The sequence below is a fragment of the Symsagittifera roscoffensis genome, chromosome 5 (assembly GCF_963678635.1).
Source record: "Symsagittifera roscoffensis chromosome 5, txSymRosc1.1, whole genome shotgun sequence".
NCBI classification, from domain to species: Eukaryota; Metazoa; Xenacoelomorpha; order Acoela; family Convolutidae; genus Symsagittifera; species Symsagittifera roscoffensis.
The window spans coordinates 32,181,166-32,203,500 of NC_087066.1; the positions used below are offsets into that span (position 1 = coordinate 32,181,166).

The 22,335-nt window shown below is 36.9% G+C and overlaps 2 protein-coding genes across 3 annotated transcripts in view; both read left to right on the forward strand.

The window, feature by feature from the left end:
* LOC134846947 (WD repeat-containing protein 49-like) overlaps positions 1-22,335 on the forward strand; it is a 232,270-nt gene that overhangs the window by 33,563 nt on the left and 176,372 nt on the right. The window lies entirely within an intron of this gene.
* On the forward strand, positions 8,496-10,393 carry LOC134845897 (delta-1-pyrroline-5-carboxylate dehydrogenase, mitochondrial-like). The gene has a single exon (XM_063863018.1). The coding sequence runs from the start codon at positions 8,591-8,593 to the stop codon at positions 10,256-10,258; it is 1,668 nt and encodes a 555-aa protein (XP_063719088.1). The 5' UTR covers positions 8,496-8,590; the 3' UTR covers positions 10,259-10,393.

Consider the following 22,335-nt stretch of genomic DNA (forward strand, 5'->3'; position numbering starts at 1 on the left):
GTAGCTCCATCAGGTGACTTACCGTCGTCTCGCAGCATCCCAACTGGTTCCAGTTTTGATGGTACACCAGCAGACTTGAAAGCAGCGCTTTGATTATGTTATCGTCAATATGGTGTCTGTCAAACCTGCTCTTAATTTTAGGGCAAAGCAAAGGGTGATTAACGAAATTAGCGCTGCAAAACTGGGGCACCTAAAGTAAGTTCGACGACAAGGCGGAAAGCCTCATCGGTAGGAAGAAGACACGGTGATTGGATGCTTAGGCGACCCATTTTGAAGCTTCATGACGCTTGTTTGCATTCATTGTCCTTAATGAGGACATTGCTGCTTTTCTGTAATGCTTGTCTGATGTCTGAGGGTATTTGTTGCACTTTGTCGAGGAATGAAAAAATTGGAGCAGTCCTAAACAAGTACAACAACTTGGACAGCAAAACATTGTCGAAGCAAATAAAAGGCAACACGCGATTGTAGATAGTCAAGGCTCACACAGAGGGTGTTCATTTTACCTCTTGTCTTCTCCACGGCTATCTCTAGCGCTTGGTGACCTAGTGGACTACCTAGCAGGTCGGCGTCGTCTTTGCCACTAATGATGAAACCCAGGGGCGCTTTTTGGAAAGCTTGTATGATTACTTTCTAGAATTGACAGATGCAGCTCTAGGGTGCTTGTCAATCAGGATTTACAAGCACCCTAGAGGATTATTAGCCTAATTGTTGTGATAAACTTATTCAATAGTTCTTTGTTCAAATTTCCCGCTTGTGTGTTTTCATATCATATGCGCACTGGGCTTTCCTCTTCTGGTTATCTTACCAAATCTCGCCGTCCCAGCCGTAGGCGAGTGAAGTTTCCCTGGCGTAACTAGACGCAAGAAGGAGTGAGCTGGTGAATCGACCTCCAAATCGACGTCAGCGCTGCTTCATTGTTGCACCTCCCAATTTCATTCAGCTAACGACAAGCATGAATGCAATCCCCCAAGCCTAGCTACAACCACGCTCCCCCAAATGCACCCTCACCCTTCCACTGCCCCACACTCACAAAACTCAGTAGAGTCTTCCACTATAGAACCTAGAACAATACAAGACCCATGATCAAACCCCTGTCCAGAACTCATAGAAACCACCAGAAAAATATACACCGAAGTGGTCCACTGGAAACCGGTCTTTATGATCTTGTCAAAAAATAAAGTTGGTTATAACTTCATTGAAACCCTCAATAGAACTTTGAACAGCCTAATAGAAAACAACAAAAATACCTTCGCAATGCACGCAGCAATTATTTTTCCGCACTTATTACTGTGCAGAACAAAGTCCGAAATTGATGGATATTTATTCGAAACAATAGCAAGGCGACTTAAGCAATGGCAAGACAGAGACCTGGATGAACTATATAACGAAGGAAAGGCGCTGCAAATGCGCTTGTTGAAAGGAAGTAGAAGAAAAACTGAAACTGAAGCACAACAGTTCAACAAACTAATGAATACTGGAAAAATATCAAGCGCAATTGCAAAACTAACAGACACATCTAAAGGCGTTCTTTCGCTCGACGAGATTGTCAAAGGTAAGACAGTAGAACAGACTCTCATAGAGAAACACCCACCATCTAAACCAATTGATTAGAACTATATTACACCAGTCTCAAACGAAACAATTCCTTTCCATCCATCGATCTTTGATCAGATAAACGTTCAACATATCAAGAAGGCAGCCATGAGAACGCACGGATCGCATGGACCATCTGGCCTATATGCAAATGAATGGAGACGTATTTTAACACACTTCGGGCAACAATCAGTCGAAATTTCAAAAACAATTGCTAAAATTACCAAAAAATTGGCCACCGAAGAACTAAATCCAGAACGAATGGAACCATATAACGCATGCAGATTAATACCCTTAGATAAGAATCCAGGGGTAAGACCCATAGGCATAGGAGAAGTTATGAGTAGGATAATAGGGCGAACAATAACTAAATGCGTAAAAAACGAACTCATGTCGCTCGATTCAAACTACCAACTCTGCCTAGGACAAAAATGTGGCATTGAATATGCGATCCACACGCTCAGAAATCAATACAGCAAAACTTCCGCCGATGCTGTTTTACTGATACATGCCGAAAACGTTTTCAACTCGCTGAACCGAAAGCTGGCATTAAAAAACATCGAAAATACCTGCCATTCCCTTTTAACAGCGATTAAGAACTCCTACTCCAATCCATCTAAACTATTCGTTAACAAAAAAAACAATTTACTCTCAAGAAGGGACAACCCAGGGGATCCACTAGCAATGGCCATGTACGGTCTAGCCATAATACCCCTCATTAAACTTTTATCAGTAGACGATGTAACCCAGAAATGGTACGCAGACGACGGAAACGCAGTCGGTAAATTAAGCAATCTACGAACCGTCCTCGATAAAATTGTATCACTGGGTAAATTTTTTGGCTACCACGTGAAAGCATCCAAATGCCAACTCATTGTCAAGGATGAAAAACTCGGAGAAGCTCAGAAAATCTTCGCAAATAAAGGAATCACTATAAAGGAAGGAGCCCGAGTGCTTGGTTCAGTTATAGGAACAGAATCTGAACGTAAAAAGTTCCTCGAATTTCAACAGAATGAGCAAATTAAAATTTTTGAAAAAGCTAACAAAAATCGCTAAAACCTCCCCGCGAAACGTTTATGCCTGCTATACTAAAGGATTTCAAGAAAAGCTTTCATTTCTTGTCAGGACAATGCCTAATACTATGGAAAACTTAGAAATATGTGAAAATATTGTCAAAGAACAATTATTACCTAACCTAGTCGGTAAAGACACTTTAAACCCCCAGTTCCGTGAGATATCTTCCTTACCCCTTAAAATGGGCGGAATTAACATCAAGCTGCCATCCGATCATGAAAACTACCTAGAATGGTCTAAGGAAACATCACTAGTACTGGAATCTCAAGATCCTATTACAGCAGTAACTCAGCAAGAAAAAATATGTACGAAAATCAAAACACTGAAAACTGATAGAACAAATCGAAAAAAAAACAAACCTCATTAACTCCTTAAATGAAACAGATAAATACGCAATCGACCTGGCTTCTGAAAATGGATTCTCTAACTAGCTCAATGCTCTACCACTGAGCAGATACAACTTCAACCTGAATAAATCAGAGTTCAGAGATGGTTTTTACTCAAGATACGGATGGGAACCAACCAAAACCTCACCCACATGTGCATGTGGTGCTGATTTTAACTGGACACATGCGCTTCACTGTGCAAAGTGTGGTTACACACACATAAGACACAATGAAATTAGAGACACATTCGCCAACCTCATGAACGAGGTTTGCCATGACGTCGAGATTGAGCCGAAACTTCAGCCGTTGCATGGCAAAAGCTTTGTCAGCAATTCAACTACAACTGAAGATGAGGCACGACCTGACATTAAGACAAACGGACTCTGGGGTTCACGATTCAACCGCGCTTTCTTTGATGTGAAAATTTTCAACCCCCATGCCAAAACATCGCGAAAACTGCATAAGGATGCACACAAATACCACGAAACGCTGAAGAATTCCAAATATCAGCAGAGAATTTTAAACGTAGAGCAGAGTAGCTTCTGCCCGCTAATTTTTGGATGCACCGGTGGCGCTGCTCCAACAGCCACGCGGACGATGCAGCGATTGGCCGAAAAACTAAGTGAAAAAAGACAAGAAATCTATCCAGAATCTATAAACTACATAAGAACTAAAATAAGCTTCGCGCTCCTGAGGAGCTCTATACTTTGTATAAGGGGGTGCAGATCGGTACGCAAAGTTCAATTTATCGACAACTCCATAAGCGCTATTGTAGAGGAAGGACGGCTAAGATAAATTAACATTACGACGATGCATTTAATGCTGATTTATGACTTCATTGCTGATATATATGCATTTTTATATCGCTGGTATGGCCCTATCCAGCTTGTGCACTTACCGTAACTAAACGGAAGGGCCCCTTTTGTAATTTAGTTTTGTTTTTAAAAAAATTTTCATGACATCAGAGGCTGGTTCAAGTACACCGCCCTCCGATCTGTCGGCAAGGAGCCTTAAAGCTGGCGTAATTTTACCTTCCATGATTAATTTGGCAGACGCTTTTTGTGTTTGTGCTAAAGAAGGACTAATGAGTTGCTTCGGTGTGCGGGATTGGATAGCGATAGCCTCGTCCATTATTTCAGTAATATCACCATCCTGCAACAACGACAAGCGCCTTTCAAGAGCAGCAACATGCTCACGCGTTTTTGAACTTTTCGATGGTTTCTGTAAAAGTAACGGGGGCAAAACAAAGTTTTCTTCCAGTGCACTACATGTTTCATGGAAGTGTTATTAATGGAAGTTTCAAACTCAAGGCCAGAAAACTTGCCCCAGGCTCGCTCAGGGCGCCTACACTTATAATGATCGGGCATTAACAGGTCCGGCCACTCCTCGGCGTCGTTTGAGAGGACGTCATAGGATTCACAGAAAAATGCTTGTCTCCAAGTTTCAATACTGCTTTCTCAGATATCTTTGCACAGGAATAATGGAACCAAGTAAAGCAACGATCACACTGAACACCTCACGTTCTGACAAGACCACTATACTTGCACCCAGCATTGCCACATTGTGCGGTTGCTTCTGTTCCCGGTAGATTCGGCATCAAGACGCTGATCGTCAACTAGGTTCATGGACAATCTATTGAACAAAGTTCATCACAACAATTAGGCTTGTTCAGCTTCTCGTCTTTTGCAATGAATGGTGAGAACAAGCATCCGTCTAGTTCTGGGCCTCCACGGCTGCTCCGTCCCCGTGGCATTATCCCTAAAGCTATTTAATAAGTTTATCACAATAATAAGGCATACAAATCTCTTATCACAACAGTTAATAAATCTATTCAAACTTATTAAAGCTACATAATAAGTTTATCTTAACAATAAAAGGAGGTACGCTATCTCTCTTTGCTGCTGACTGATTCTGTCTTAACCGATTAATTTGGTAAAAAGTTTTTTCTCATAATTCACTTTAAATATAGTTCCATTTAAGTTAAAGACTTTTCAAGAGGTTTGAAAATCTAAAAAGTCTTCTGAAGAGTGCAATCCTCTGCCCCAGGGGGTGCAAAAACTTAAAAATACATACAACAAACAATTCCATCAATGCTTTAATCGAGGAGGGTAGATTTTAATTGACAGTTCTCTGGATGCTTTAAAATTGACTTGATTTGTTCATTAAATTTTGCCGATATATTTGAATAGCGTTGGTATGGCTCTATCCAACCTGTGCATGGACCGTCGCATGACGGAAGGGCCCATTTTATTTTTTAGATTTGGCGAAGCTACTTCTCTTTGAAGAAAAATTATTAAAAAGTGAATTCGAACGTTTTCGGAACTATGTCCGTTGTCAGGTTAATAATATTGATAGAAAATCTTTTACAGACGTTAAAACATCATAAAAGACTATTAAGTGGTTCTAAACGAAAAATAAAATCTTTCCACTAATCAATTTCTCTGTCCCTGAAGAATGATTCCGTTTCCCGTCGATTTGGAGAGGCTTCGCGCTTTTTTGAAGGAGTGCGACATCATCTTCATAACTCTCAATATGGTTTTCGTAAAAAACGTTCAGCAATTACCCAACTCCTTGCTTACTTACATCAAGTATACCTAAATTATGATGACCAAACGACCAAAAATATAACAGCGCTCTATCTAGATTTTGAAAAAGCTTTTGACTGCGATCCGCATCAACTTTTAATGCATAAATTGAAGTGTTATGGATTTGGAGGAAAAGCAATTCAACTAATAGCCTCTTACTTATTTCTTCGAAAACAGTATGTGGGAATAAACAAAGCAAAGTCTAAGATATGTTACGTAACAAGTGGTGTCGCTCAAGATTCTCTATTGGGACCATTACTTTTCATACTATATATAAACGACTTACCAGAAAACTTGAATCTAGTTGACTCTTTTGGATATGCTGATGACTTTAAGATTATAGCAACAACTCAAACAGAAATGAACTATGCCACTACGACAATTGAAAATTGGTGTAGTAAAAACCAAATGCGTCTAAATACCGGAAAATGTACTCTCGTTAATTTCAAAAACGAGCTGGAAGGTCAAATTAATGGAAATATCCTATAAATTGAAACTGAACAAAAGGATCTAGGAAATTTAGTAACACCCACTCTCTCATGGAATGTAAATGCGTCTAAGCGTTGACAGAAGTCGCTATCGGCTTTTTACTCACTAAAGCGGAACCTCTCTAAAAACTGTCCTATAACTTCTAAGCTAAATGCCTACACGGGATATGTAGTCCCAATTGTAGTTTAAGGCGCGTCAGTAACGCACTACTCGAAATCAAACCTCCGAGCAATTGAAAAGGTTCAGCGAACGGCGACACCAAATGGATGCTTAACTCACATATCCCAAATAAGTGTAGACTACAAAAATTAAGCATGCTACCGCTGTCTCTGTACATTGAAATGCACGACCTCCTTCTGTTCATTTCTATAGTTCGCAATAACTACGAAATTGACATTAACCAATATGCCGAAAACACCAAAAGCTCAACAAGACAAAATGAAAGAAACGAATATCAAATACCGAAAACTCGCCTTAAGAAAACCAACTCAGACTTCTTCATTAGATGCCCAGCACTTTTCAATGTCATAATTCGACATACCTCAAAACAGTTAACTGACATACAGAAATCTGACATAGCGGAAATTTATTGGAAATTCTTCAAAAGATACTCAGAAATGGACAGCTGCACATGGCGAATAATGTGTCCATGTGGAAACTGTAACCCAAATAGAAAACTCAGAACTCTTTAACACTAAAACTACATTTTGGTTGCAAACCCATGGGATAACAACCCTAAATCCTGTTCTACTACTACTACAAGTATAATGATTTTTCAATTGCTGCAGAAGTTGAGTTTTATTGTTTCCCTTTATTCGAATCACGTGTGGTTTTGCGCAATTCGAATTCCAAAATAGTTACAACGTTTCAAGTATTCAGTAGAAATCGAAAGCAACGGCAAAATTATTTGTATAGTTTGTTCGTCTAGACGTAATCACATTCAAGCGATTATATGAACATTTTGAAAAGATTTTCCACAAGGCACAGTACGGATTTCGGAAAAACCGATCGACCATTGTTCAGCTTTTAACATTTTTGCAGCTAGTCTATAACGGTCATGAAAATGGCGACAGTATCGAAACGGTTTTTACAGATTATAGTAATGCTTTTGACCGTAATGACCACGGAATTTTGTTGCGGAAATTATTCGAACAAGGAGTCAGGGATAAAAACTTGAAATTAATTAAATCATACCTAACAGAAAGGTCTCAAGTCGTACGAGTAAATGGCGAAATATCAAATTCAGAAAAAGTAACGAGCGGTGTACCCCAGGGCAGTACTTTGGGACCCTTGTTTTTCTTGGTTTTCATAAATGACCTGCCTGACAAATGCAATACAGTTATACCATTATTATTCGCAGACGATGCCAAATTCATTAGCATAAATTTGGGGAGGGATGAATTTCAAAAAGACCTTGACAATGTGAATCTATGGACCCTGGAAAACAATATGCCTTTCAACGTAGATAAATGTACGCTCCTGAATTTTGGGAAAAATCGATTTTCTTTCAATTTCAATAATGAACAAATAGCTCATGTAGACTGTCAGAAAGACCTTGGACTAATCGTATCAAATGATCTAACATGGAGCCAACATATGGAAAAAGCATGCGTAAAGGCAAACAGAGTGTTTTTCATGATAAAGAGGAATACATCAAATCTACACTGGAAAGCAAAATTAAACCTGTATAAATCGATGGTCATTCCCGTAATAATGTATGCTAGTTCTTGCATAGGTCTAAACAAATACGTCATGACACAATACGAGATATTTCAAAAAAGGGCGGTAAATTGGATTTTGCATAGTAAACATACCAATTACAAAGATAAACTTAAACGACTACAAATTTTACCATTGCCCATGTACATACAATTGAACAACCTGTTACTGCTGGCAAAATTAATTTTGAAACGATACGATACTTATATGATTGATGTTCCACAATACATAGATTTCTCTCGCTTTCCTATGTTTCAGCTAAAGCGTCCATCAAAGTACAGGTGTGAACAAAATTTCTTTTACCAGACATGGCGTCTTGCGAATGCACTTAGGATAGATTTGCGAAATTGGTCTGGACTGAAAGGCGCCCTGCTCAGTGTTCTGGAACAAATTTGCACTCTATGACGAAAGAAATAAATGCACATGGAAGCTTGCATGTGATTGTGCGACAAACAATTGTAGAACTAGACTCGCGATATGAGACGTGAAGGATGACAGGGGCCTGGACCCCTTGTGGAAACACTAAATCCCTACTACTACTACTAATACACATATCGCAGGTCTTGCGTCAGACAACTGTGGTCAAATGCCCTTCATTAGTAGTGTTTGGCTCAGTTCCAGATCTGTTTTTTTTTGGTTAATCACTTGGAAAAACAACTGGGCCAACAAAAATACCGTGGAAATATCCGCCTAGCTATAGTTTGTCTGCAGCTATAGTTCTAATGTTTTCAGGTTTTTGTGAACATGCAGCGAAATATTACCAAGCTTCGTCTGAATGCCCAATTGTTGACAAGGTCTTTATCCAGAACAATATCTGTCCAAAATGAACCTGTTCTGAGCTTCAAAAAAGGCAGTAGTGAAAGAGCTGAATTAGAACGTGCACTCGAGTCTCTTAGGAAGGAAACGGTCACTGTTCCAGTTGTTGTCGGGGGCAAAGAGTATTTTTGCGACAATTTTACACACCAGCCATGCCCATACGATCATCAGCATAAAGTGGCGAAAGTTCATTTAGCCGATGAAGTTCTTTTGAAATCTGCAATTGACAATGCATTGGAGGCACGTGAAAAATGGGACATGACACCTGTGAAAGAACGTACGAACATTTTCTTGAAGGCTGCTGATCTTTTAGCCGGACCTTGGAGGTCTAAAATCTTGGCCGCGTCTATGATGGGACAAGCCAAAACTGTGATGCAAGCGGAAATTGATGCAACATGTGAACTGATTGACTTTCTGCGGTTTAACAGCAAATTTGCTATCGAGATGGATCAAATCCAACCAACCGATACTGATGATGCCACAAACCATGTCATTTATCGAGGCCTCGAAGGCTTCGTTGCGGCAATCACGCCCTTTAATTTTACGGCAATCAGTACTAACTTAGCAACTGCCCCTGCAATTATGGGCTGTGTTACGTTATGGAAACCGACGACTTCTGCAACACTTGCTAGTTGGGTTGCTTACCAAGCGCTTCTGCAAAGTGGACTGCCCGATGGTGTAATTCAATGGGTCCCGACAGAATCGAAGTTCATGGGATCTGTTTGCATGCAGTCACCTCATCTAGCGGCTTTGAATTTCACGGGTAGCACAGCTACTTTTAAACATTTATGGAAAAGCATAGCTGACAACGTGGATAAGTACCGAACGTTCCCAAGAATTGTCGGTGAAACGGGAGGTAAAAACTTCCATTTTGTTCACAACTCAGCCGAGATTGAATCAGTGGTGGGAGCAACCATTCGCTCGGCCTTTGAGTTTCAAGGTCAAAAGTGCTCTGCTTGTTCGAGGATGTATGTTCCTAAATCAAAAGCCGAAGAAATCAAGCGGAGGCTAGTTGAAGAAACGAACAAAATTGAGGTGGGTGCTGCGGATAAGTTCTCCACCTTCGTCTCTGCAGTGATCGATGAACCAGCTTTTAATCGAATTGTCAGGTATATCGATGACGCCAATAGAAGAAAGAACATAACATGCCTGGTTGGAGGCGAATATAGTAAGCATACAGGCTATTTCGTTCAGCCCTCGATTTACGAAGCCCATGACCCGAGAGACCCTATGATGACTGAAGAAATTTTTGGACCAGTTTTGACTATCTATGTTTACGATGATAGTGAGGCTGAGAAATTCCTCGATATTTGTAACACCGCGTCTGTCTACGCATTAACAGGCAGTATTTTCTCTCAGGATAAAGCCTTCATGGAACTAGCCCGAAAGAAGCTTAGACATGCATGCGGGAATGTCTATTTGAATGATAAAAGCACAGGAAGTGTGGTAAATCAGCAGCCGTTTGGAGGAGCGAGGTTGTCGGGAACCAACGACAAGGCTGGGAGTCCGCAGTACATGGCAAGATGGTCCTCGCCGCTGGCGGTGAAAACTGCGATTGGAGATAGAAAGACATGGAGATATCCATACATGGATTGAGGACTGAATTTGATAAGAAACAACAGAATGTGAACTAGGTAAAAGGTTGATGAATATTTATTTGGCCAATGTCGAATATATTTGAAAAAAGTTGGATGTGATAGAAATTACTATTAATTGAAAATCTTGTAATTGTTTCGACCACTGAAAGGGAGGAGAAACTGTCTTCGCGTGTGCTTAAGTGTTTTTCCCACGCAAAATCAGGTACCACAAATAATCGTCAAAGTGGATAATAAGTCAATGTGGATATCATAATAAATCGCCTTCAGTCATGGACGATATCAAAAAGTCTCCAACGTTTATCGGAGTGTCGAGGAAACCCGATTTGAATTTTTAATGTCTGAGTCCAATTTCGAGCGGATAAAGTGAGCGAGCAGGCTTTTAACAGGTCGATTAGCTTTTTATTAAAGATGTGAAAAAAATTAGTTCAACTACAGTAAAATTAGTTTTTGAAGTGTCAAGCGCTCTCTTGGTGTCGATTATGCTCAATTTAGCAGTACCATCGAATATACCTAAGTTGTAGGGTTTCGTTCAGATATTTTCTTATCATTACGAACACACAATTTGAAAGCTTTTATTTGTTGTTTTTCTTAGTGTGGTCGGAACTTTCTAATTAGTGCTAAGCAACTGGATATTCTTGTGAGTGCATGGAGCTTGTGTTTTATATCCAGTCCACGGTTTTTTTGCATAATACGTCATTGCACATCATTGCTTAGTTCTGTGCAAAACTGTCTACGCAATTTCAGCAACATGTTTTCCATCCATTTACTTGAAGCACTTTCACTGCTTGCTACAATTTACCAGTAAAGCTTGGGCGGAAATGCAAATAACCTCCATTTGTCGTGTGATTACTTTTTTTGCATAGATCTGGAGATTTTTGGCACTTAAATGCTAGTGAATCAGGGGTGTTTTTAAAGCTTTCTCTCAAGCTTTTAAACACCTCCGACGGTTTCTATAATGGAGAAAAAAGTAACGTAACTAGTTAACTGAAAAATAGTTTTAATAAAGCATAAACATTTTCAGGTTGCTTTATAGTAGTAGCTATTTACTTGGCTTTGATTGAGTCAATTGCTTATCCCAAATAAAAACGTTTTCTGCGACAAAAAGTGAATGAAACACTTAGCACTATTTTCATTTCTAAAAACAACCTTTTTGACATTTTAATTTGAGCTGTAACTTTCACTTTTTTTTTTTTTACCCTGCACAAAAACTTTTCTTACATTACGAGGCCAAACTGTGCATTCTCTGCATTGTAAGCGGAATCCGCAACAGGCCAAAATCTGATTTGTCGCGGAATCCGCAACATTGATACTTTTCTTTGATCTTCTATGCTGTTTTGGATTCCACAAACAAATACCTAAATCATTGTACCGCTCAAAGTCGCTCGGAAAATAGGCGAATTTGCGGAATCTAGAACAGTTTGTGGAATCCACAAACAAATGATAAAACATTTGTATCGTTAAATTGAGCTGTTGCGGAATTCGCAACTGTAAGTGGAATCCGCAAATTGTAAGTGGAATCCGCAAATTGTAAGTGGAATCCGCAAATTGTAAGTGGAATCCGTATTTTGTTTGCGGATTCCCTTTACATATATTTATATGTGTAGTAGCCTTTAAAATTATATCTTTTAAATACATGATTTGATTTTAATATAATAGAAATTTACTAGAATAGATCAGTGTTTGGGATTAATGGAATCCCAATTACTGACCAGTATTTGGGATCGATGAAATTCCAAATACTGAACTAATTCGACGGTTTGCTATGCGTTGGGTTTCTAATCAATCTCAACCTAATGACTCCAAATAATGGATATATTCCATATTTATTCCACGTTATTCCAGTTTTTTGGGATTCCATCAGTCCCAAATACAGACCGCTATTTGGGATCGACGCAATCTCAAATACTGACCTAATTTGTCGATATGCTGTGTGTTCCATACACTCTCAACTCAATGACTCCCAATATTGAAATTATACGGTGTTGTGTTTCCAAAATACTAAAAGATGACATGCACCGATTTAGGTAACCAATGCTTTAAGACTTGTTCGTGGATTCCGCTGACAATGGTTAAGTCTTTGCTTTTAAATTCCGCATTGCTAGAGATAAGAATCCCTCACAGTTTGCGGAATCCACTTACATTTGCGGATTCCGCTTACATTTTGCGGAATCCACTTACAGTTGCGGAATCCAGAACAACTAGCTATATTTGCTTGTTGCGGAATCCGCAACAAAACAAATGTGCCGAAAAAATTTACGTTACAGGTATATGTATGCGGAATCCACTGAAATTTTGTTTGTGGAATCCACTTACATTTTGGAACATATTTTAAGACTTGTCTCTGGAATCCAGGAACATACAGACACAAAATTGTGCTCCTATCCAGTGCACAGTTTGGCCTCGTAATGTTAGACTAACAAATAAGCAAAATCAACCGAGCTTGTTAAACCCTATATTGATGTGATGTGAGAGTTCACTCAGGAGTTGCAAATTTGGCGTCCAAGTCAGACTGCTCAAATTCTTTGGGTTTTCGAGATATGGCGTTTTTCAAGATTTTGCTCAAATCATATTGGTTTTCGAGAGTTAGCGTTTTTTTAAATGATTTTTCAGTTTTTCTTTCAAGAGAAAATTAGATATAAAATAAAGTAATCGAACTTGAAATGTTCAACTCTGTAGTAGGGTACTGTCAGGATACACTAGGGAATTGGAAAGCTGGCGTCCAAATTTGACTGCAAAGCAGCAGATACTTTTGCTTTTCGATATATATAGTTTTTTTAATGATTTTTTTCAAAAAAAAATTAGATATAAAATATTGTAAGCGAACTTGAAATTCTCAATTTATACTGGGATGGTATCAGGGTACCCTCAGCAGTTGCAAAGCTGGCGTCCAATTTTGACTGCTCAAATCATTTTTGTTTTCGAGATTTGGCGTTTTTTATAAGTTTTTTAGTTTGTTTTTCCAAAGAAATAAAATAAAGTGACCGAACTTGAAATTTTCAAATCTATAGTGGGCTTTGCAAAATACACTGAGGGAAATGCAAAGCTGGCGTCCGAATTTGACCGTTCAATTCCTTTTGGTCTTCGCGGTATGGCGTTTTTAATGATTTTTTCAGTTTTTTTGTCATAAAAAAAAACAGTTATGAAATGAAGTTACCGTACGTTAAATTCTCAACCCCATAGTGGGGTGCTGTCAGGGTACACTCAGGATTTTCAGAGCTGGCGTCCAAATTTGACTGCTCAAAACATCAGATACTTTGGGTTTTCTAGATATGGCTTTTTTCTATAATTTTCTCATTTTTTTTCGAAAAAAACTTAGATAAAAATAAAGTAAACTATTTGGAAATTCTCAACCCTATAGTGGGGTGCTATCCAGGTATACTTAAAAGTTGCAAATCTGGCGTCCAAACTTGACTGCTCAAATCAGTTTGATTTTCAAGGTTAGGCCTTTTTATGATTGTTTCAGTTTTTTTTTTTTCAAAAAAAATTAGATATAAAATAAAGTAATCGAAATCAAAATTTTCAACTCTGTTGTGGGCTACTGTCAGGATACACTAAGGAATTGCAAAGCAGGCGTCCAAATCTGACTGCTCATCCTTTTGGTTTTCGGGGTATGGCGTTTTCCGTGATGTTTTCAGGTTTTTTTTAAAAAAAACCTAGATAAACAATGAAGTAACCGTACCTGAAATTCTCAACCCCATAGTAGGGTGCTGTCAGGGTACACTGAGGAGTTGCTGAGCTGGTGTCCAAGTTTGACTGCAAAACATCAGATGCTTTTGCTTATCGATTTATAAAGTTTTTATGATTTTTTCAAAAAAAGTAAGATATAAAATAAAGTAACCGAACTTGAAATTCTCAAATTTATACTGGGATGCTATCAGGGTACACTCAGGAGTTGCAAAGCTGGCGTCCAAATTTGACTGCTCAAATCATATTGGTTTTCGAGAGCTGGCGTTTTTTATGATTTTTCAGTTTTTCTTTAAAAAAAACGTTAGATATGAAATAAAGTAACTGAACTTGAATTTTTCAAGTATATAGTGGGGGTACTGTCAGGGTACACCCAAGGAGTTGCAAAGCTGGCGTCTAATTTTGACTGCTGAATTCATATTGGTTTTCGAGAAATGGCGTTTTTTATAATTTTTCAGTTTTTTTTCAAAAAAACTTAAATGAAATGAAGTAACCGAACTTGAATTTTTCAAATATATAGTGGGGGTATTGTCAGGGTACACTCAAATAGTTGCAAAGCTGTCGTCTAATTTTGACTGCTCAGATCATATTGGTTTTCGAGAAATGGCGTTTTTTTTTTATTTTTCATTTTTTTTTTCAAAAAAAATTATATATGAAATAAAGTAACCGAACTTGAAATTTGAAATTTATAGTGGGGTATTGCCAGGGTACACTCAAAAAGATGCAAAGCTTGCGTCGAAGTTTGACTGCTCAAGCAATATTTTTTGCGTTATGGGTTTTTTTAAAATGATTTTTCGAGTTTTTTTTTTCAAAAAAAACTTAGATATAAAATGAAGTAACCGTATCTAAAATTCTCGAACTCATATTGGGGTTCTGTCTGGGTACAGTCATGATTTTTAGCGCTGGCGTCCAAATTTGACTGCTCAAAACATCAGATACTTTGGGTTTTCGAGATATGGCGTTTTTCATAGTTTTTTCAATTTTTTTCATAAAGAAAACAGATTTTAAAAAAAGTAACCGAACTAACGAAAAAAAGTAACTAGCGGGGTACTATCAGGGTACACTCAGAAGTAACCGAACTAACCGATAAAAAAGTAACTAGCGGGGTACTATCAGGGTACACTCAGAAGTTGCAAGAGAAGCTGGCATCCAAATTTGCAAGCAAAACTGGCGTTCAAAAACATATATTAAATAAAGTAACCGAACTTGAAACTTTGAATATATAGTGGAGTTTTGTCAGGGTACATTCAAGGAGTTGTAAAGCTGGTGTACAAATTTGACTGCTCGAATCCTTTTGGTTTTTGCGGCATGGCGTTTTTCATGACTTCTCAATTATTTCAAAAAAAACTTAAATATAAATTAAAGTAACCGTACTTGAAATTCTCAACCCTATAGTAGTTTGATGTAAGGGTACACTCAGGAGTTGCAGAGCTGGAGTCCAAATTTGACTGCTTAAAACATCAGATACTTTTGGTTTTCGAGATATGGTGTTTTTAGTGTTTTTCAAGTTTTTTACTAAAAGAAACTTAGATCTAAAATAAAGTAACTGAACTTGAAATTCTCAACCCTATAGTGATGTGTTATCAGGATAAACTCAGGTGGCCCTCAGAAAAGTCAAAATGTTCGACTTTTTAACCGGTTTCTGAAATATTTTGATTTTCTCAAAAACTACACAATCTGAGGATTTCAGACTCAACGAAAAAAGCAGAATGTTGACGTTCTCCTGTATGTACGGCTACTCTCAAAGTTTTTTTATGAATAATCAAAATCAATGGCACTGGGAAAAGTCAAAACTTCGATTTTTGGAGCGCTTTTTTTAAACTTTTTGAATTTTATCGTAAATTAATCGTCCAAATCTGAATTCCTCTGATCACTGGAAAAAAAATGATTTTGTTAAGCCGCCGTGTTTAAGCGGCTCTATCCAAATTGTTGACATAAATTGTTTTGGCCCTCGGAAATGCCAAATTTTTGACTTTTTTTTCAAAACTACCCAGCAGATCTGAGTTTTTAATTTCAATCGAAAAGACCAATTGTGGTAAGCTCCCCTGCATTAGCACTTAAGCCTAAAAATCTATACATCAGAAGTAATGGCACTCGGAGATGTCAAAACTTTAATTTTTTGAATGCTTTTGAAATTTTTTCTCTTTAGTTTTCGAAGACTACCCTTCCAAGTCTGAGGTGGCAAAAATTTGAATTTGTTGTCATAATCACACCTCGCTTAACTTTTTGGACCTGTTTTCCGCTTTTTGACTTTTAAATACTTAATATTTCAGTAATTTTTCAAGTAATAATTTTTTGACCTGTCTTTTTAGTTGAAAATAAGCCATCAAATTGTGAATTGTGCGTTTTTTGCTTTTTTCGTTTTCTTATATCGCCCGTTTTTGCATCAGTACGTATTTTTAGTAAATATCAAACAAATACTTCTAGCTTCCACCGGTCTCTAATATACTTTGCATACGCCACTGATATATCTATCGTGGTATGTTTTTTTTAAAATAAAATTTCAGCTTATTGGATGTCGGCTTGTTGTTTTTTATTTTTAAAATCGTTTTTCCACTTCCTTTTTCAATAGTACCATTTTTCGAAGTTCTGTTTGCTAATTTTTTCAGCGCCATGGTGCACTCATCCTGTAATTGTTGTATCGCAAATGCAGCGAAGCTTAGCTTCGCCTCTGTGTTAGAAAAAAATCCCGCTCTGGAGTTTCAAAGAAAACAACCGATTATAATGAATTATACTGGCAAAAAAATTTAAACCATAGAATCGGTATTCATGACCCATCTAACCATGAAAATGGATTCTTTTTTTTCAGCATCAAAAATGCAGCATAATGCTTTTTAATTGATCGTGAAAATTGATTGCAAAAGTTTTAGCAGCGTTCTGCAAAACTATAACCCTGAGAAACATGTTCGTACCTGTGTACCAGCCGGCCGCCCACCCCTTTCCAACGTTTGTCATCCACCCCTTCTTTTACGCCCCTCAGACTCTTCCATCTCCCTCCTCAATCCTCACCCCTTTATGGTATACCCTCCCCCAATTTACCACTCTCAAGATTTTAAGGAGGGAAATAAATTGGATAACGGAGCGTGTAACAAAAACTGTTTTAAGAGTTCAAAAATCTAATGATTGTCAAATATCAGAAAACTTTTTTTTTTCAGAAACAAGGATGACTATTGAAACTTAAGTTCGAATCTGTTTTAAAAAAGAGCGATGTTAATTTCCAATAAAATCAGACATTAGAAAATACTGAAATGAAAATTTCAAAATCCAATCATTGTCAAATATCAAAAAATGTCATTCATTTTGAGAAATGCAAACAAAATTGCTATGTTTTTCAAGTTTAATTGGGCATTCTAGTCAATTTGATTGATTTCAAAAACTCCCAAAGTTTTCTGTGGTTATCTCTGGCAACTAAATTATTGCGCTTTTTTCTAGCAGTTTCAATTGTGGTTTTTTTTTCACATACAACCCAAAATTCCTTCTTTCTCTGGGAAACCAAATGTTCTCAGAAGTTTCGACGTTTCTTTCTGCTGTAAAACATGATGGGATAAAAGTTTTGTTATAAATGGGTAATAATTAAACTGACCGGATAACTACCGACTACAATCGTATGCATACGCCTTAAAACTAGTAATTATCTGGTGGACAAAAATAAAAGCTAATTTGTGTTTGTTTTGATCTCAAAATTTAATGTTAAGAACAATTTTAGACAAGATGTGCTTACAACTTCAACAATTATGTCAAAACTTCAGCCATTATCCAGAGTTTATACAAAAATTACATTCTTTTTCTACATTAATAAAGAACAAACAATCTCAGCTACATTTAAAAAAAATACATATATTTTTTTCAAAAACTAAGGACAATTTTCAAGGACATTTGTTCCAGATTTTTTCTCAATTAAGCGATGTAAAACATCTTAAGCTCGGCTTTACTTACAGTTCCACGCATTATGGTAACCCAACGCAGATCGCTAAAATTCGGACTGTTTTTTACACTCGGAACAGAAGGTTAAGTCTCGAAACCAGATATTGACTCTTTCAAAGAAGCTAGCTCTCAACACTTGCTCTCGTTTCAAGCAAATGTTTTCAAGAAGAAAAAGTTGTGAAAATTGGTACTTTCTGGATAGTAAAATTTTGAATCTGCGTTTAGTTTGTCCCAAAGTGTACGTATCTAATACTAAAACTGAAAAATTGCACCTCACAAGAAGAATACAGTTGAATTCGTTGCGTTGTTTCACCGTCGGCGTGCGGTGGCGTTCAATTGCAGGGCAAGCAAAAAATGAGTTTTAAAATCGTTCATTGTTTCTGGACGCTTGATATATGCGAATACTCTTCAAAAATCACCTCGAGCTTTAACTTTGATAAAAATTCAATGGGTTTTCTGTTCTTTCCGAAAAAAAAACTTTTCCGTTTAAAAAACTCGAAACTGATTCGATATAAATTGCTCTTCAGCTAGCGAAAACAAGAGTAAGTTTCATTAGTCAATTTCATAACAAGCGTACTTTTTACCCTTGTGATAAGAAAGGGTATTGCAACCGGGTACTAAACTTTTTTTCCCGTAAAAAACTTTGTCCCTAGAATTTGCACGTGTCTTACTGAACAGATGTACAGATACAACTTCACAAATGCAATGTAACATGTGCATGTCAGATATGGGCCGCGTGTGCCTCTTATGAGTTTCTTTAACATAACTTTTTGTGCCACTTGGTTATTTTTTGGCACTAGAATGTCCGCTTTAATTCGGTCGCCTCATTTTCCAAATTTTTTTTTCAATTTTTTTGGTTGATTTTTATATAAATAGATGAAATCTTACAAAAATTTTTGGATAAATTTGAATCATTTTCCTAGACTTTTCCTGATAGAAATAAAAATTTTAGAAATGATAAAAAAAATCATAATTTATCATATTTTTTCTGGAGTAGGTAATTGAGTTCATGTGTTTTCACAATTTTTTGTTTATTTTTCTGTTAAGTTGTTCTACAACAATTTAAAGTTTGTTCTCATTGATTCTTAGCTCATTTTACTCTAAAAATTAGCTGTTTCAAATGAAAAACGATACCCAAGCAAGCCTGAATTGCCAGTGAATAAGAATTAATTAAACTCAAAAATTTTGATATTTTAAAATAAATATGCTAGGCGTGTTCATCGCTTCGCTAAGTCAATTTAAGTTGTTGTCCGCTAGTTTTTCTTTCTCCAGTTTTGCGTAAATTGATTGTATTAGGAATGATAAAAACGGGAACCAAGCATGCTTCAATTGCTATTAAATTCAAAAATTTTACAACCAAAATATTTAATAGTTTGCTCATCATTGCTAGACGAATTTGTGTTTTTCTTTTATTGATTGCTAATAAGAATTTTTACTAAATCTTTTCTCACGTTTAGTTAATTTTAGTCTTTTTCAGGGCTACATCAAATCGTGTCTTTGTATAGTTCAATGGCATATCTCTTTCTTCAATATTTGTTTTTTTTTATGCTTGATTTTTTGGTAAAACGTTTTTTTTCTGTCAACTTGTTGTTCTTGTCTGATTGGATCTAGTCTGATCGTCTCTTCTTTTGCAAAAGAAAATCGGCGTTTTTTCGCCTTCACGGTTGTCAAAAATCATTTATTTTTTGGAAACTGTCTAGTTCTAGTTCTTGTTCATTTTGTTTCATTCGCTTTTTTATTGATCTATTTTTTGAACTCACAAAGTGTAAGTGTTAATTTTTTGAAATGTTTTGGGATTTATTTTTGAATGTTCTTGCAAAATTTTTAATTGTCGCTAAGGTTGAATTTTTTAGAATAGTTTTTTTTAGATCACATTTGTTGTGTTTCTAATCTACTCTGTTTAGATTTTGTTAATCAGAGTTATTGGTGTTTGCTTCTTTCATCAGTGCAATTTACCAATGTTTCGATCGCGTGTCTTCGGAATACTTCGATACAATGCAGGCAGGCTAAAAAGTAAGTTGGAGGTAGGCTGATTTGGTTGTTGAAGTAAATCTTAAAACAAAACTTTGCAGCAATTTTCAATCTGATTTCTTCTGGACATACAAGTTTTGCATCGCAAGTGGTGTGAAGCTCTTTTTCGCCTGTTTTTAATTTGAGGCATAATTTGTGTTTTAGTTTTTTGGTTCCAATGTCTCATCCTTAAATATCGAAAACTGGCTTTAACTGCGGAAATCCGTAAGTATTCGGCAAAAATATTTTTAGGTCAAGTTAAAGTTTTTTTTTGCAACGAGCAATTAATTAAAAATAAGAAGATCATTTGATTGAATTACAGAAACAACTTGAAATGCACAGTTTGTTGTCCGATGTCAAAATGAACAATGTGATTTTTAGACAGATGGGATTAGTTAGGCAAACATTTGAGGATAGTTGATTTTTCTTTAAACAGCACTTGATATGTAGTCCAAATTGATTTGAAAAAAGTCAAAACTAAAGAACGTTTTTGTGAAAAAGTCAAATATTATATTGTGTTTTTCATTTGTTCTTGTCAAAATTTTCGGTCAATTTTAAGAAGAGCTATTGAAAAAGTTTTAGATGCAGTTAAAAATCATTATTACGTAGCTTAAAAGTTCTTCTCAGCTAGTTTCATTCAAATTAATCTGAAAACCAAAAATACTTTCAGACAATTTTAGACAACCTTTTTTTTCTAGAGTAAAAGAAACAACCAATAGGGTGTTCTTCATATGATACAATCTATTGAGCAGTCCAGGTTTTCCGCAAGATTGTCCAATTTTAGCTGCCAAAAAAAACGAATGTGATTCACCACTTCGAGATCAATCGTAACAAATAAACAAACTTTTGGACAATTAATGATTGCTTCAAAGATCAGGAGCCGTACAGCAGGAAAGGTTTCTCAATCATCAAAAACCCTCTCTTTGATGCTATGAATAAGTCGATGCTACAGAACAGTGTCTAGGATATGTTGGGAATTATTTGAAAATCAAAGATTTGCATAGAAATGTTTCCTTATCATATTTTGCCAGGGTAGCAAAGCTTCCAAAAATACTGTTTCCCTCGTTTCATGTAAAATTCATCAAATGCTTACAATCAGGGTCGGATCTAGGATTTTCTCGACGGGGGGGCGGATTTTCAAAAAATTTTCGAAAAATTTCGACAACTTTTTTTTTTTTAGGTTGACCAAATTAATTTTCCCGAGCTGTCCTGAAGCACTAAAAAGACGCTGTCTCGGCCCAAAGTTTCTGCGCCGCAGGCATATTTTTGAAAAAAAAACAGGTCAAAAAAGCGCCGTTTTTTTTGGCACTTTTTGGAAAATTTTGAAAAAAAAGCGTTTTTTTTTTTGGCGCGCGCTCCCCCTCAAAGTTACTATATATTGGCGCCAAAGGCACCTTTAGAAAAATTTTAAGGTCGGTCCGGCCAAAAATGGATTTCTTAAAAAGTACCAAAGAGGGGACCCTTTGGGTCCGCAGGGGGTCCAATCCCTGAGAAGAAAGGAAGCGTCCGCCCCCCCCCCGCCACCCCTCCCCCCCCCCCCCCCCCCCCCGCCACGCCCCCCCCCCCCCCCCTAAATGCGCCCCTGCTTACAATGAGTTAACAATATAAAACCACATGTCAATAAGTTTCTTCCGCTGATGCAACGGACCAAATATGGCTGAAAAAAGGAGAAAACTACTTTCTCCAGGAACGGTGTTGTTTCAAATCTCACTTAAAAATGCTAAAAACAAAAAGTATTAGCCCATTTACAGAAACTCGGATCTTGATACTGTCCGAAAACATATCAAAGTGAGTAAGCAGTCCGCGTCTAGGTCAACCGATCATACTGGCGCAAAGTGGTCGCAACATGATAATAAACGGGTTGAATTATTGGGAAATTTCAACAAGCGTCAGTAATGTCAAAATCTTAAACATGGAAACTGTTGTCATGAAAACAATAGAAAACGATATGAGCTCTGTATCAAATATTTCTGTGGACCCATTCGATTTCAGATACCTGAGAGCTGAAAAACTTCTTCAGTATTAATGAACTAATAATTGAGCAAAAAAATAAATACTTACATTTTCATTTTTTTTCAAAAATCTTGTTGGGCATCGATGAGACTTGTTAGAATAAAAAACTTTGACAATTGTTTTCAGGCAGTAGCGGATTTAGGGGGGGGGGGGGCTTCAGATACGATTCTCATCTGAAATTTTTGTTGGTTTTTTGAAACTGCTCTTTTCTAACGAGACAATTCAGTGGCGTAGTCAATTAAAATTTTTAAAAAATGTTTTCAACATACACTTACAATCTGTTACAAACTTTGACATTTTTTTTCTATCAAACGCAAACTCAAGTTATACACTTATATATAACATTTCCTATTTTTTTATCGTTGACGGTTACTTGATTTATATATAAAAAAAATTGATAAATTTAATCACACTGTATGTAAAGTTGTTAATGACCATTTAAAA